Below are 15,550 nucleotides of genomic sequence, written 5' to 3'. Positions count from 1 at the left end.
GAAGGTTCCCGCGGGAGGTGCCAAGCCGTGTGACGTACAGTACCTGTGTATGGCACATGCAACTGCCAGCCTTTCGATCGGACGGGAACCAGTAATCATGCTATCGTACGCAGCTATAGCGCTTGCAAGTTCCGAGAAGTGCAAAGAAATTATGCGCCGCCTGAGGATTTTCGATAACTACCGCTTCCCGCAGAGTAGAACGGTGCAACGGGAGCGCCGTGGTCACCGCACCACTTTTGATGTGACATGACGAACCAAGGCACAGAAGCTCATGACCATGCCATGACGGACCAAGGGACAGAAGCTCATGACCATGCAATGACAAGGAGCAGCACGTGCCCCGTGAGACACAGCACTAAACACTTGTGCAGATATCTCGGGGTTTCGCATGCGGTCCGCCACACACGACACGGTCGGAGTCAAAGTCGCCTCTCTGAGTGACGGCGGCTCAAGCGCGGGAAACGAGTATCCTCTGTAACAGCATCCATGCTGCCCGCGTGTGAGCAGTGTTCGATGAAGGTGCGCTATCGTAAAGGATCAGAAAAGACAACTACGAACAAAAGCCCCACACCCCTCGGACTCGAATCAGTCTGATCGCGTCTCATAGTCCGCCACCCCAGCCGGCCCCGCTACTCACACAGGCCGGCACGCTGTAAGAGGTCAGGCCGACACTTCAGTTAGCCTGGCTGGACGGCCTCTGCAGCTGAAGGAGGGAGGGGAGCTCCTGAGTAGCATACACCCTTAGGTTGCTAAACGTGCCCACGAGAACGTGAAATGCGCCAAATACATGGCCTCCCGATTTTACGGGGCCGGGGGGCGACTCGAATGCTTCGCAGCTGGCGAACCGCGCATGCGTCGTTGTGTTCAACGCCGACGTTTTGTCGGCGTTGCTCATACACTCGCGGACTTCTTTTGAAGCTAGCCGTTAGTTTTTGTCGCGCAGCTTGCCGAACTAACGTGAGTCGAGCAGCTCCACTCTCCAGTTGTCCACCCCTTCCCTCCTGTCTTCAAGCCTTCGTTCACAGCACCCTGCTGCAGTTTGTTTTGGCTCTAATTGCTCCTTCCGGCCACAGCGCTGGTGCGACGGCTGTTTGTCCTTGCCGTCCTTCCCGCCAGAGAATGTCTCGGACACCTGGACGACAACGCGGGCTGACTTCGCCGCGAGGCTGCCTTTGACCGGCCGCGTGGTGCACTACTTGTGCACCCCCCTGGTTTCAGCTTCTACTCTACAGCCCCGTCAACGCTTTTGTCGAGGCTCGCGTTAGGCGAGGAAGTTGGCGGTCCGAAAGGCACCGGCAAGAGTCATCCGAGGAGGACAGTCTCTGGGCCTTGCAGTTTAGTCATCCAGCCAGTAGCACGGTGAGAAGAGTCTGGCTGCTCCCTATCTTGAAGCTGCCGTAGCCAGGGACCTCGTTAAGTGCTTGGCTGTCATTCTCAAGCGTCTGCGGAAAGGGCACTGGCCCCTGTAGGCGATCGCAGGCCAGGCTGCGGGTCCCTGAGTATGAAGCCGTCCGAGGTGGAGATCGAGCAACGGCAAGTGTGGCAGAGGCAACGAGAGGTACTCAGGCGTGCGAAGAGGCGATTTCTGGACCTGTCAGTCCCTGCTGGAGGGTCGCCTTTAGATGTACAGGAAGCCTTCTCAAGAGCTGAGGTGTATATGCATTTGCTATACGGGCCGCGTCCACGACGGACAGTAACTACCATAAGTCAGTTTCCTGTCGGGTCTCAGGAGAAGACTGAACTTGTCGCAAGTTACGGCCACGACGTGGTGAGAGGCCGCCCAGCAACTAAGAGGTCTTCAAACGTGCCTCTAGCGCGAATGCCTCTGCCCGAGCACCTGCTCAGGCTTGTTGACGGAGAAGTGTGTTGCACGCCCTCCGATACCACAACCAGACCTGCGGGTGACGGGTGGAGTCCGGACTACGCATTCATAAATTTCTGCGAGTCGATAGCGGTGTCGCGAGCTCACTGTTACAGTAGGAGTCAACTGCAGTTGCTCGAAGAGTTGATTGAGGAGTTTCCTCCTTTGGAAGTGTCGGAGGAGACGGGGCACACCTTACCCTGATGATCCAACCGGTTCACGTCTCTGTCGGCGGCGCGTGCCGCTGTACAGGGCGTAAGGTCAAGCAGGGTAAGTACTAATGTGTCCCAGTGGGAGCGCCGAGATCAGGCGGTGCGGCTTTCACAAAAACTGAGAGCGTTGCCGGATGGACATCTGCCTGCCAGTGATTGCAGCGCGAGTGGTCAAGCTTGAGATGCTGTGAAGGGCCCCCAACACTCTAGAGTGAGTGTGGTGAAGCTCCCTGGGTGATCCAAGATCGGGTCCTCGGTGGGCCGCGAGAGCTTGTAAGACGCCTGTCGACGTCTTCAGAGCAGTGCAGGTTGTCCAGGGCCGGAGGCGCTGTTCGCTTGCTACCGCTCTAATGCCGGTGCCTGCTGCATCCAAGTGGGATGCAACACCGAGTACGCGGGTAACGGGGTGTCGTGCGTCTACTGAAGCTACACCTTCAGTTGAAGGCCGCTGATTGGAGGGTCTCGCGATATGCGAGCTTGGGGTTTGGGATCGTTGCCGACGCCGCGGGTAGCTGATCCTGGGCCTTGAGGTATGAGGCTTTTGCCATGCTGATGGCCGCTCCTGGTGCTTCTGCTGGTTGGGGGGTCACTCGGACAGACCCAACCTACGTTGCTCTCTATGTTGACGTCGTCCAGCCAGGGATCTTTTTGTTGGGCTAGGAGGCTTTACCTCCCCATTCGGTGCTTTACGGAAGAGACAGCGAATGACGAGGGCCCGATGTCGGTACCTGTTAGTGCTGAAGCGGGGAGCAGTTCTTGGAGTGCCGTCATCGTGAAGGTTCGGGTTTAGGGTGAGGTGTCCGACCCCGCACGACACGAAGGCAGCCGCTCCGGGTGCGGCGTTCCACGTCTGGGTTTGGTAGCGAGGAGGTTTGACTGCGTTTTTGGCTAGGGCTAGTTCTGGAGCGGGGCATACGAGTAAGGCGGGCACCCTGCCTGCTGACAGGACACTTACAGGAAGTGAGCTTTCCGTCGCATCCTACCATCAGACGTGTTCTTCTTGGGGCAGGTGTGAAAGCCGAAAACTGTCACAACTGAAATCAACTGTTGCAAATCGATGCCTGCTTTTCAAGTGCTCACTGCCAGCTTAGTCGTCGGGGCTTACAGCCTGGCAGCCCATGCTGCCGGAAGCGGCTCCTCGGAAAGCATTTTCACGACGTCGGGTGTGGGCGGGATCTGCAGTCTGTCATGGCCTTCTATATCTACAGCAGGCCCTTGGGCGGCCGCGCTCAGCTTCTGCAGGGCGTATTTCCGACAGCTTTACTCGAGACGACGTAGGTGACCCCGTAGATTCACCAGTTCGCACCGCGTCTTGCGTACTGTGTCCGACCAAATGTTCACAAGCACGTGAGCGTCCACTGACTCGCCGGACATTGGTGCAGCTGCACAGCTCCATGCGGACTCTGCCATACTCGGTAACGCTTCGTTCGTTGTGAGCCGCCCGGTTTCACAGACCAGGTACATGGCCGACCACGGCGCGACGGTTTGCAGTTTGTGTCCTCGGCTCATTGCGACTCCAGGCACACATCGTCAGCAAACCGCCGCAGTAACTGTGCAATAAGCACCTCCCCTGGACTGCTAGTAAATGGAAGTGATAGCCACTACTTTGGACTATCCTTGTGTCCGTGTCGGGTGAGGATGGAGGCTTAGGACGGCCTGGTGTCCGATCCGGAGACAGACACCAGCTAAACTCGTTCACACTGCGTGGGTACGAACACGCTTGGTTGACGAAGTCCAGTACAACGCGTACTCGGGTAAATTACCACGAGTCTATAGTTTGTCGAAATGCCACACTTGGGCACAGTGCATGCCGCCAGCCACGGCTGTGTACTTCAGGAAGCCTGAGCAGCCATACGAACCGCACTTGGGAAAAAACTGGCGCGATGTTCTCGGGCCGAGTGACCTGCTATCAGAGAAGAGCAGGGTGCAAGAGACTCCCGCTGGGTGCACTCGGAAGCGTGCACCCAGCTTGAGTCTTTTTGTGCAACAACACTCAGAAGCTTAGCTTGTTCCGTCCCCTGAACACCGAGGACTCCCATGGCCACAGAGACGTACCTGACCTGTCGGGCGTCAGTCCACGCCAAAGACAGCACACAGGCAACTACGCGTAACCATACCACTGACTTCCGTTCCGTCGTGTGGTGACTTTAGGTGACAGTAACAGTAATTCCGCGCAAACAGGACGGTATAGCCTTTCCGTAGGGTAGCTAGTGTAACCTTGAAACCGTTCTCTTACCTTGTCCCCCGCCAGCCTCACCGACGCCAACCGCGCCAAGCAATTCACGCCGCGGCCCCGCCCTCCTCGTGACTTGGACAGCAAGCAGTGCTCGACATATTCTGTTATACAGACTGCTGACTAGTTTGCTCCACTCGACCCGGAGTACCCCACAACGAGCTCCCACAGAATTACTAGCCGCGCTGCGTTGAGGTTGCCCCTCCGTAGCCTCGTCCGCACTGGGGTCTCTCGTAGACGCAAGAACCCCTTTGGAATCACCGTGACGGCTGGCAGGCGTCCGAAACGAGCAGTACCGGACTCATCGCAAGAACCACTGGCACACCAGAAGCGGGTAATAAGTAGGGGTTATCGCGGCTCCACTGTGAGCATAGGGCCACGGTAGGGCCACGCATGACGATTCCTGTGGCACTTTTGTCGGGCGAAAAGTGCTTTCGGTTTCTGATGGTATCAAAGGTCTGACAGCTTAATGTAGAATGGGCTGTATCTGTCCTGGGCCCTGCCGGCAGTGGGAGGTGCGCCCTCCATCCCGTCAAACCCGACTAGTTGGTCGGTCGCCCCCGCGAGCTCCCAATTCTGCGGCTACAGCAGACGTTGCCAGTCATGGTTGCGGTCGCACGGGCGTCCCCTACAAGCCTTGTTACGTACAGCCTAAAGGAAAAAACTCGTCTCCCGATTGCCCGGTAGATGACCCATGAACAAAAATAACCTGCTTATCGAGAGATGCTGAGAGAGTGTCAAGCCCCGTGAAACGTCGATAGTGGCTGCCATAGCACATGCGACCGGGACGGGTAGTCGGCCACACTTGTGTGTCGCATCAAAGGCTAACCTGCCACGCCAAGTCTGTCACTTTCTCCTACGTTGGGTGAGCAGTTGAACTGAACACTCACCTGCATCAGTAATCCAGTCCGCAGTGGCTGCAGAGGACGGTGTCTCCGCCTTCAGCACCGACAATCTGCAGTTGATGTCTGCAGCGGATACCAAGACCAATCTCAGCTGCGTTCGCAGACAGTTCATTTCATTCTGCTCAGGTCTGCGTGTGGTGTCTTCGCGTTGTATTCGCGTTGAGGATCCTTGGCCCCAGTCTCCAGGTTACCCTGCGGGCACCTTCATGCGTTACGGTTCCGTAGCCGCAGGGACGCCCGGCCGCACTCGTAAGGGGGCCGTCTGCTCAGCAGGACTGGCGACTATAGATATTGGGAGGTAATAGGTGCCTGTTGCCACTTTTCATATATGGTCGGCTTGAGGTCCTGGAAAGTCGGCTCCCAGCGCGGCGGTGTGATCGATGCTGTAGTGAATGACTTTCGGGGTCCCCGGATGTGCAGTGTGTGTACACGCGCCGTTTGGATCAACCGGCAACTTCCTTGGGCTCCTTCAGGGAATCAGCTTCTTCGCGCGAGAGCGGCGAACTTTTCTTCACCCTATGGACTCGGTTTGGGGGGAAAACCTCAGGTTGCGATTTCTTCGCTGTGCCCGTGAAGAGGTTTCTACGAGGCATTCATATTGCCGACAGTCGAGGAGTAGAACGAGATCAGCAGCAGCAGCAGCCGGTGCGATCCACGCCGGATCCGCAGCCCGCCGCGGGAGCTCCAGAGTCCATTTTGGGCGTGTCTGCTTCACAAAGGCTGTCCCGGCTGTGAAGAGGGGAAGCTAACAGCAAGTCTCTTGCGCACGTGCGCCCGGGGGAGGGCGTTACCGCAACTATATTTCTTCAGAAAAGAAAGCCGGAGCCAAGAGCATATGTCCAGGGTCTGTACGAGGGAGCCGCAACACGGACACCAGCGTCCCAGACCCAAAACGTCTGTGCGGTGAACTACCCTTCTGCGGCAGGACCACGTACGCACAGCCACGGCTTCACAACTGCTCCAAGACAGCCCCAGAAGTTCGGATGCCGGAAATGCCGCTGTCAATGCAGCGGCTGCAGCAGGCTGTCGCGTGGATCCCCTGTCTGACATCGAAGACGATCCCCACCGTGCGCACTCGGTCTGCGGCAGGCCCACCACGCGACGGATATCATATAAGGCTACGCTACGCGTTCGGGTAGATCCGAGGAAAAGAGCATCGAATGTGCGACTTACGGCTGCGGAATCCTGCAATCCACCGGATTCCCGGGATACTTCCGCCTGGAAGCAGGTAGTCTGAAGTTACCTGACGGTTGGAGCCCACGCTTCACCCGTAGCACTGCGAGGCGGAGCGTCTCTCGGTCCATCCGGAGGGAGTTCCGTCAATCGGCAAAGGATGGTGCTCGCGCACTTGAGTCCCTCGGCGAGCACAGCGCCGCCCGAGCTATGTCGGTTTTTCGCGCGTGGCTGGTGTGCTTTTGGAGACCGTTGTAGAAATTCTCACGATACGTCTGCGAGTGCAGCGCTGGCGAGAAAGGGACCTGGTGCAGTGTCATCCGTTAAGCGAGGGGGAAGTATTCTTCATCCAGGACCCGCACCGAAGCCAAGCGGCGGCATTATCCATGCTGGACCTGCTCCCAAGTCCTTGTCGGGCAGCAGTGTCAACGTCTCGCTCCTGTACGCTCGCCGTGGCGCTCCTGGCATTGTAGCCGCTGGGCGTGCGGCGTCACGTTGCGCTGCCAGTTTCTCCGAGGAGCGCCAATGCAGCGAAACAACCCGAGCCGTATGGCAGCCGGAGACAGAAAACGCTCCCGAAAATGACCGGTCTCTCTCAGGGAGTTCACAAGTCGCGCTGAAACAAGAGAACTCGGGGGAAATTCCGGCAAGCTCTACTGAGCTACCGCGAAGTTCAGGGAGACGAAGCAGGAACGGGCGCCGCCTTCTGGAGCGGTCTCTGGAGGGCACTTTGGACGTCCGAGGGTCGACGTGTACCGTTGATCGCTTGTTTTCCGAGCGGCTGGCAACGAGCCGCGCGAGACGCCTGAAGTTGGTTGCCAAACTGTCGAGAGGATGGCGGCCTGTGAAGTATGCTATAACGAAGGAGGAGACCGATTGGACGGATGAGGAGGACGATGACAGCGCGCTGGACGACATCCACTCGAAGGCGCAGGAGGTGTGTCATCACCGGAAGGACGGCCGCAGCCCACGGTACCTCGACCAGACTTCCGAAGCATTCCTCCTTGCTGCCGCTCGTCGTACTGAGCGACGTCTGCGGGTTTTGGCTGCCCCGGAAGCACACGAAGGCAACTCTACGGTACTATCGACTTTCCGAGACAGCTGCCCGCCGCAAGCCGATCTACGGTGCAGTCCGACAGAAATGCGATCGCGGCTGCCTACAGATCGGCCACGTCCTGAGAGCGGTTCTCGCGCGGTCCGCGTGCGGTCGTCGTTCTTGCCCAGCCGCTTGCATCAGCTCTCCCGGTCTCGCGGTTGTCCCGGCCGTGCGCCGGCTCGAGCTACTCGGGCAAGTAGCAGATCTAGCCAGGCCGCTTCCGCCGTGACTGCTGGGGATTCTGGCGAGCAGCAGAGGTCGTACTTGTCCGTCGCCGCCGGAAGAGCTCTGCACTCCCCATTGAAAACAGCGTGGGTGGTGAAGGGCTCGACCGAGATGGATACCGCTCTACCTGCTGGGGCTGTGGGGCAGACTTTCTTCGGCCACTCGCTCTTGAATGTCTGGGAGACCCAGTCTGTGTCTCTTCTGGAAGAAGACTTGTGTCTGACGGGAGCCCAGTCAAAAGAGAACGAGGAGGAGAGGGCGAGCCACGGGACTACTGAAGGCGGGTCAGAGGACATAAAGAGACGGTTTTCGGAAGAACTTGAGACTTTACAGTCTTCAGTCGAGACAGAACAGACGAAGGGCAAGGGGGCGGGCGCCGTGAGCACAGCGGCCGAGAGATCCACCCGCGCCAGCATAACAACTATAAGCGGACTCCGCACTCATGTGGTCGTGCCGACAGCAGGCAGCAGCACCGGGTCCCGGAATTCCCGGTGCAGCACATTGCTTTGCACAAATTTCCCGCGGGGAACTTGTCAGTGGGGCGAAAAATGCATGTTCCTGCACACCTTGCCGTTAGCTGGAAGTCTGTCGCGCGCTCCCTCTACCTCGTCAAGCGCGCGTGGCTCCAGCTTCGCGAGCGCAGACGGGAGTGCCGTAGTGAGGGTAATGAAGAAGACATGCGAAGGTGTAGAAAAGAAGCCTTCAGATAGTACCGAAGCCCATCAGTCGTCAAACTGTGCTACTGTAACGCGTCACGCTTCTCCGGCCCGGGAGCCAAGGAGGCGGGCGGATGACTATTGGCCCCGAGGCGTTTGCTACTGGTTCGCCTGCGATTTCTGCTGGATTGGCGTGGCCTGCAGACAGTCACATACAGCGTGGGATGGCAGCTGTTTGTTGTGTGGCGCGCCTGATGTCGACGACCGGCTGGAAAAGCATTTAGCGAACTGTCAGGAGTTTCACAAACGACAGGTAAGTAATCGATCCATTCTCTGTCGGCACCATTCCACAGACGGGTCAGGATCGTGCTGATGTCAGCAAGTACTCCCCTGGTGTTCGGTTCGCGCTCATACTTTCTTGGGCTGCTGCATGGCGCCCAGCTGCCTAGCAGACCGTGACGCTCCTAAAGGAATTGCTATTTCTAGGGACAGACGTACACATCTCCCGTTGATATCCCTCTAGAGTTTCCCAAGATATGAGCCCGGAGCCGGCTGCTCACGTGCCACCGGCACTTCCTGGAGCCCACCAGTCTTTCTTGGCCCCTTCAGTACCACACTGGGTATATACAGTGTTCGCCGACAAATGCTGGTAGGCGCTACTGACCTGTGCATTCCACGTCATCTTTTTCGCAGTGATACCACTGTCAACGCAGTATCAAGGTACATGTATGTGCGTATATACATAGATTTACTCTCACAGCGATGGCAAGTGGAGCCCGGTCATGTGTTTAAAACACGGGAATTGTCCGCTTAGGTGCTCCCACCTGATTCTCTGCTGCAGGAGGAGCTCCACGCAGCCATGAAGGCATCATGTCCTGGGTGCCACGGCCCCATGCTTCCTGATGCGGAGAGCGACAGTGATGATGAACTTGACGGCCAAAGAAAAAACAACGTGCTTGCCGCTTCCGGTATCTTATCAGACTGCGGGCACGCCTTCTGCTGTAAATGCATTCTCAAGATGGGAGGTGAAACCTACCGACAGGAAAAGTAAGCTGAGAGCTCTACGGTGCTACAGACGCAGTCACTCGTGCAAGTGTGTGCGGGCTAAAGTCAGCGTTCTCGTCTACTGCCAATGATAAGGCGGGGAGCGACGTTTACTTGAAAATAGATTGCCTCTATAGACGCGCGCTGATATGCATCGCCTGGGGCTGGGTTCCATTGGAACCAACACTTGAGTAGGGCTAGATGGAGTGGTGTGGGGTGGTTCGAATTAGTGAGGGACCGCAGGAGAAACTAAGCGGCTAGCAACTGAACTTTTATGATCGTGTGTTGCTTCTGCAGCGAGGTCCGCTGTGCTCTGTGCGGCAAGGCCGGCATTGTCATCTTTACAGACAGGCTCATCAGGTACGCTGACAGCTGCCGAGCAGTCGGCTAGGGAGGGGCAGCAACCATCTCGACCGCAGAGTGGAGGTGGAGCGCACAGTTTTCCACTTCTGGTGAAGTGAAACCGACGCCCTCGTGGATCCCTCTCCTACGCCGTGGGTAGCTAAGCATCGTCCACAAGCTTACGCCGTCTGAGGGAACATCAGATGAAAAGCTTCGTGGCGCAGTAGAGGAACTCCCGTCTGTACACTTCTATTTGAATAAGAGTCTGCGTAACTTGGGATGAAAAATTCTCGAGTATTGCAACACAGGCTAAACGGGGAGTAAGATAGGAAAGTCGCTGGCTCCCACCGCCAGTGTGCTCGGAATTCTCGTGTACTGTCGTTTCTATTGACCGTCTTGCTTGTACAACGCCACATCCCGGAGTTGACCGGGCATTTTTCTCGGCGTCACTGTGTCTGCAGAGATCCTGCTCGTTTCCAGGAGATTCGGTCGAAATTCTTGAATTACCTGAAGTCCACGAGATGCGCAAGTTATGATTCGGTGAGGTCTGGATGTTGCTAGCTTGGGTGCGACAGCCGCTGTTTATGCACCGACAACTACAACTTCCTAACGCGGTCGGAGAGAAAACTGCGTCCCAGTGGAAGTAATAAAGGGGCCGGCTGCTTGCGGGGCGATAGAGAAAGTTGATTCGTGATGACAGTAATAAGGCTGGCTGCGTTGTGTAATGAGAAACGGCCGCCAGTGAGCGCCTGGTTTTCTGTCACTTCTGTACTGTGCTCAGAAACTCGCTGAGCAGCTCTACCCATCCCGGGCGGTAGAGCGACTCCGTGGTGAGAATTGCGCAAATCGTCGGCGTAGCGTGTCCGCTGGGGTGTGGTGCAGGGCTTTTGCAGGCAAGGGAGTAGCTGCCGATACGGACACTACGACATTTCTGGGTACATAGTCAAGTCAGGAGGGTCGAAGCGGCTTGAAGAGGGTAGGCTGCTTACGTCAGGTCACTCCTTTCCGAGTTCACAGCCCTTGACTCACTAACACTTTTTGCAATGCGGAGGTTCTAATGAAGCCGCGCGTCTATGAAACGTGGACGACGGAGCTGATTGCACTTTTTGTCGACCAGTGAGAGGCTCGCCTCTCGTGCCAGTCAGCACACACTGTAACGCGGCCGGCAACAGTTGCTTGAGTCCGCACTTGTGACGGGCTGAGGCAGGGTCCCTTCGGAATGAGACCGTGGCCTTCGAGGTAAAAAGATCACTGCGCTGCCGCCAGTCCTCGACAGCTAGGCCCTCTCTGCTTGACGGCCTCGCATTCCGTGTCTGGGGCGACCTGTCAAGACAGGCACGACGACACTGTAGCGACGCAGGGCGAGTTACCGGGGCTTTCCTTGCGGCCGCTTTTTCGTATTGTTCAGGCTCCAGCCGGGACATCTCCGACCAGGCGCTAGTGAAGTGCTCCACGGGCGCGAGGTCTCGGAGCTCTAGCTCCATGCACCGCGGTGTGTATCCAGGCGATCCGGAGGTGTATCGTCTTGATACAGAATCGGATGCAGTACATAGACCAAGTCGCGATGACGCTGGAGCTGAAGTAACGGGGCAGGTCCCTCGCTGTTGGCTTTGTGCAGCGCGGAATCCCGCTGGCACGCAGTGTGTGTGCCAAACAAAGACAAAGAGACAGGACATTAGAAAGCAGGCGGGAAAAAGCCGAGGAAGCAGCGTGCACGTTCGGCTGCCTGCGCTGCCCTACAGTGATGATGACACCTCCGCGCCGTCGGCGCACTGCAGCTCGTCAAGGCGGGCTAAGGCACTACACTTGTCGAGATCGCCCAGCAGAGATGGACGGCGCATTGTGCAGAATTCGTGGGGGGAGACAGAATTACTCCGAGCAGAGAACATAGGACGAAGCCGGAGTAGGTTGGAGAGAGACGATTGTGACGGCAAAGGAGTGCAGAAGAGCTCTCGTATAACGCCTCGAGCATTGTCAATGCCGCCGAGGTCGAGAGGACATCAGAAGCGAAAAGAGACAAGAGAGACAGAGAGTTTGGTTGGCAGCGATCTGGAAGCGCCACCACAGGTATCCCGTTCTCACCGGTCGCGTTTGTCTCGGAGAAGACAACGCTGGGCTCAGCCGGACGAAAACGAAGAGATGCCGAAGCGTTCTCGGCGCCATCGGAGCTGCAGACGACGGCCAGGTCAGGCAGCCGATGGGCGTTCTGCGCGTGAAGAAGACGATCACAGTGTGCCTCGAAAGTCGGCGGTTCGAGGCACCGACGTTACTCGGTCCCGGGCCCGGGAAAGCATTGATGGCAAACAAGGGCAAGAGAAAGATGAGCGCGGTCGACGACGGACGTCGCGGGCAAGTTCGCTTGATACACAAGAAGAGCATGACAGCGACGAAAGCCATGTGAAAGCTCACCGAAGGACGCGAAGGGCACGCAGTTCGCGTAGGACCAAGCGACGCAGCGGGGCGCGATGGCAGATACAGAACCCTGCTGAAGTATTTGACAGCCTTGATAATGAGCAGGACGACGATCAGATCTGGCCTTCTAGTCTATGCTACTGGTTCGCCTGGGACTTCTGCTGGAGCGGGAAAAAGTGCGACCGAGCCCACGTTGCCTCTGATGGAAGCTGTTTGCTTTGCAACTGCGAGAATGTTGGAAGAAATCTTGACAGGCACCTCGGGGTCTGCATCGAGTTCATTGCTAGACAGGTGAGATCATCGTGCTGCATAGCGGCAGCAGCCAATGTGAACCATCTGAACTACTCGAGCAGAAAACTGCAGAAGTGATAGCTTGAGGGGACCTGCGTAGCCGAGCTTCCCGCGAGTGTGTAGGGAGGTAGTCTTAGCGTTTCGCATTTAGTTTCCTAGCTTCTCACCCCCCTCAAAACACAACGGCTTTTCCTAGCGTCCCCGCGAGCCGTTTTTCAGGGTGTAGTGTTTCTCCCCGTGTCCTGGCGGCTAAACGCCTCCTCTTCAGCCCGTCCCTAGAAGGGTCAGCTCAATAGGAGGCTTATCAGTATCACGGGCGAACGAGGCCCTGCGGGCTCCTGGCACCGAGACTGCTCTTAAAGGCTTCAGTGTGCCGCGCCCGCCTTGTGTCTGGATACTTCGGTTCTTGGTGAAAAGTGTCATCTTTACTTTCAGACGACTGGAGATGTCCACACAGCTTCCGTGGTGGCCGATGACAACGGAGGCGCGGCTTGCTGAAATCCTGGGTTGTTCCTCCGCTGCATATTATCGTTGATGCCAAGCCCGAATAGACACATACCAGGCAACTCCTGCCATGGCTCAACAAGGGAGTGGACAGCTCGCTCATACGCAGCGCTGCCCAGAAGATTGTCTGTTCTCGAAACCAAACGAAACCGCGAGAGGCCAAGCGTCTGAGTCTCGGCTCACTCGACGCCCTGTGCTGCACAGCAAATTACACTTCCTCTAGCTCCCGGAGAAACAACCCTCCCCGAGGCTCCCTCTGAGATTTCTGCTGTCGGTCCCTGTAGCTAGAGATTTATTAGGACCGAACTCTGGAACCACTCGTTCACACCCAGACGCACTTGCAGTGTGTCTCGGTGTGAACCTTTGGAGCCGTTCGCCTCACCGTATCGTGCAGGTACTTACTGCTTTGGAGCATATCGGGTGGTGCCACTCGAGTTCCGATGCCTCCCATGTGGGCGTCTTCGCAGGCGGAGAAAAGGGCAGCCATGACGACAGAGTGCTCCATATGTCTTGGCCCGATGCTGCCAAAAGCAGCCGGGCCGGATGGCCTCGAAGACCGCGGATACTTCAGACGCCCAGAGGGACAGGAGCCTGACAGTCTTCCCTGGCAGTCATGCGGGGCTCTGTCAGGCTGCGGCCATACCTTCTGTTATCGGTGCATCGATCAGTGGGTAGGCACGCATCCCAGCAGCACGTAAGCGCATGCATGGCATTCTCAGAGGACGGTGGATTGCGGGATTCCCCGGTAGTCCCGTGTTTTTGTGGGCTACTCTTGGTCTAATGTACGGTTCTTATCAGCTCGGATCATCTGGGTCTAAGGCCCTGATTGTACTGGAAGTAGACTCAATCTTTCTGTCATTTCGGAATTGGTCGAGTGCGGTAGAAACTTGTAGGAACAGGCATGTTTATTTTGTTGTAAGTCCGGGCTGTTACACGGAGTATACGCAACATGTGGGCTGGCCAGTGCCCGTGTCTCCTGTGTATCCTTACTCGCACTGTGGGCAGTTCTTCCATGCTGTCTCTTGCTTTCCTGTGAAACGCCGGAGCAAGAGAGATGGTGCTGTGATGTAGCTTGGTCTGGCTTTTTTTTCCCGCTTCGGGTTGCAGGGACGTTCGCGGAGACAAGCAGTGCCCGTTGTGCCGCCGAGTGGGTCTGATTATTCCTACAAACCGTCTGATCACGTAAGATTGGCCTTCCAGCTAAACGCATCTCTCGTATGCCACGACCGCAATCAAGCGGTCCGTAACGTTCGGCTGTACAATATGTATGAATGGCTTCACTACGGCACTGTAATCTACGGAAGTGTCCTACAAGGAATCTTGTGTTTTCACACCCTTTCGCAACTCTGTGACATACAGTCATCCACCACGTTCATATAGCGCAGTTTGTTACAATTGTGAGGCCCGTGGCCATGCTGCCAAGCAGTGGGTACGTCACTCTTTGAAACGCAGTTCAGTCTGCGTAAATAACTCGGAGCGCTTAGCTAGGGAAGTTGACCTGCTGCGAAAAAGCAAGCCAGTTCCGAGCTCGCCCGCTTTGCCACGGGCTTCGGGTTGGTGCAGTACATGCAACAATCAGGCGACCGTTCTAATTTCGAGAAAGTAAAGCCTAGTTCGAGTTTCTGGGCAGAACTAAACACTTCCCGTCGAACACAAGACCGTGCAGCAAGTGCCCTTGTGTTGACAACGCCCCCTGTCGTCAATCTCTTTCTACGGCGAACACGCTTGCCGGGGCGACCGGTCCCCGGGCTTCAACCCTGATAGGTTGCTTGGCTCCGTTGTCCGGTTTGCACCTGACACGCAGATCTGTGGTTGGTGCGCTGACACGTTCAGGAACCCGGTGCGCTTTCATATGATGAAAATAAGCTTTATGAAGTACTTGAAGTCCAAGAGATGTCCCCTGTTTGAAAGCGTAAGTGACGCCGGTGTGCCTGCGGCAAATTTGGGTTGGGGCTTCTATCGCCCAGGCAAAAGACTTCAACGCCTGCATTGGACCCAGCTGTGCTCTAGAACAGGTGTGTCCAAAAGCGACAATAGTGTTGCTAGTGTGGGTAACAGAGACAGCTAGATCCGTGCGTTTTCTTCCGAGAGGCGTCAGCTGCTTCTGTTGTACCATGCGACGGAGAACTTCACACAAGTGAAGGACCTCACTACACTGGAGTGAGCTACATCGCGCTCGAGGGCTCCAGGCAAGTAATAGCACAGCGAGGGTGTCTCACTTGGCGATGCGGCAGTTCCCGCAATCGTGCGCCCTCGTGTCTGCGAAGGCGAGATTTCTTTTGTAGCTATGGATCCTGACGAGGCTTGTGCCGACTCATGGAGCGTAACAGGCTGCAGCATTTGCTTTTCTGAGGTTATGGTTGCAGTCCGGAAGCAAAACAGAATCTCCCTGCCACCGCCGAGATCACACCTCCCACTCACGGTAGACCAGCAGCTTGCGAACAGCTACCACCGGCCGTGATTTCTTCTTGTGACTTACTTTTTCAGGGATTTTGTCCTCAAGGTCTTAACTGCAGACATGGCCACTACGACAGCAGCGGTCGCCTGATCACCCAGGAGGGCCTCTCTTATTTCGCTGGTCAGCCCTCCCCCCCCT

At 56.7% G+C, this 15,550-nt stretch overlaps 2 protein-coding genes across 2 annotated transcripts in view; both read left to right on the top strand.

The window, feature by feature from the left end:
- The first annotated feature begins 516 nt into the window (after positions 1-516).
- CSUI_007831 (uncharacterized protein) lies at positions 517-3,084 on the top strand. Its single transcript, XM_068067974.1, has one exon. The coding sequence runs from the start codon at positions 1,502-1,504 to the stop codon at positions 2,063-2,065; it is 564 nt and encodes a 187-aa protein (XP_067920050.1). The 5' UTR covers positions 517-1,501; the 3' UTR covers positions 2,066-3,084.
- A 1,822-nt stretch (positions 3,085-4,906) lies between these two features.
- CSUI_007830 (zinc finger ccch domain-containing protein 69-like) overlaps positions 4,907-15,550 on the top strand; it is a 14,402-nt gene continuing 3,758 nt past the window's right edge. Inside the window, exons 1-10 of the mRNA XM_068067973.1 lie at positions 4,907-8,674; positions 9,176-9,408; positions 9,703-9,765; positions 10,209-10,287; positions 10,630-10,723; positions 11,156-12,450; positions 13,422-13,648; positions 14,062-14,136; positions 14,788-14,866; positions 15,442-15,532. Of these exons, the coding sequence (XP_067920049.1) occupies positions 6,545-8,674; positions 9,176-9,408; positions 9,703-9,765; positions 10,209-10,287; positions 10,630-10,723; positions 11,156-12,450; positions 13,422-13,648; positions 14,062-14,136; positions 14,788-14,866; positions 15,442-15,532 (4,366 nt within the window). The 5' untranslated portion in view covers positions 4,907-6,544. The remainder of the gene's footprint in view (positions 8,675-9,175; positions 9,409-9,702; positions 9,766-10,208; positions 10,288-10,629; positions 10,724-11,155; positions 12,451-13,421; positions 13,649-14,061; positions 14,137-14,787; positions 14,867-15,441; positions 15,533-15,550) is intronic.

Source organism: Cystoisospora suis (assembly GCF_002600585.1).
Source record: "Cystoisospora suis strain Wien I chromosome Unknown contig_4217, whole genome shotgun sequence".
Classification (NCBI taxonomy): domain Eukaryota; phylum Apicomplexa; class Conoidasida; order Eucoccidiorida; family Sarcocystidae; genus Cystoisospora; species Cystoisospora suis.
This window is presented reverse-complemented; position numbering and strand designations above follow the sequence as displayed.

Coding starts and splice junctions, on each gene's coding strand:
- CSUI_007831 (XM_068067974.1), top strand. CDS start 1,502: ATGAAGCCGTCCGAGGTGGAGATCGAGCAACGGCAAGTGTGGCAGAGG.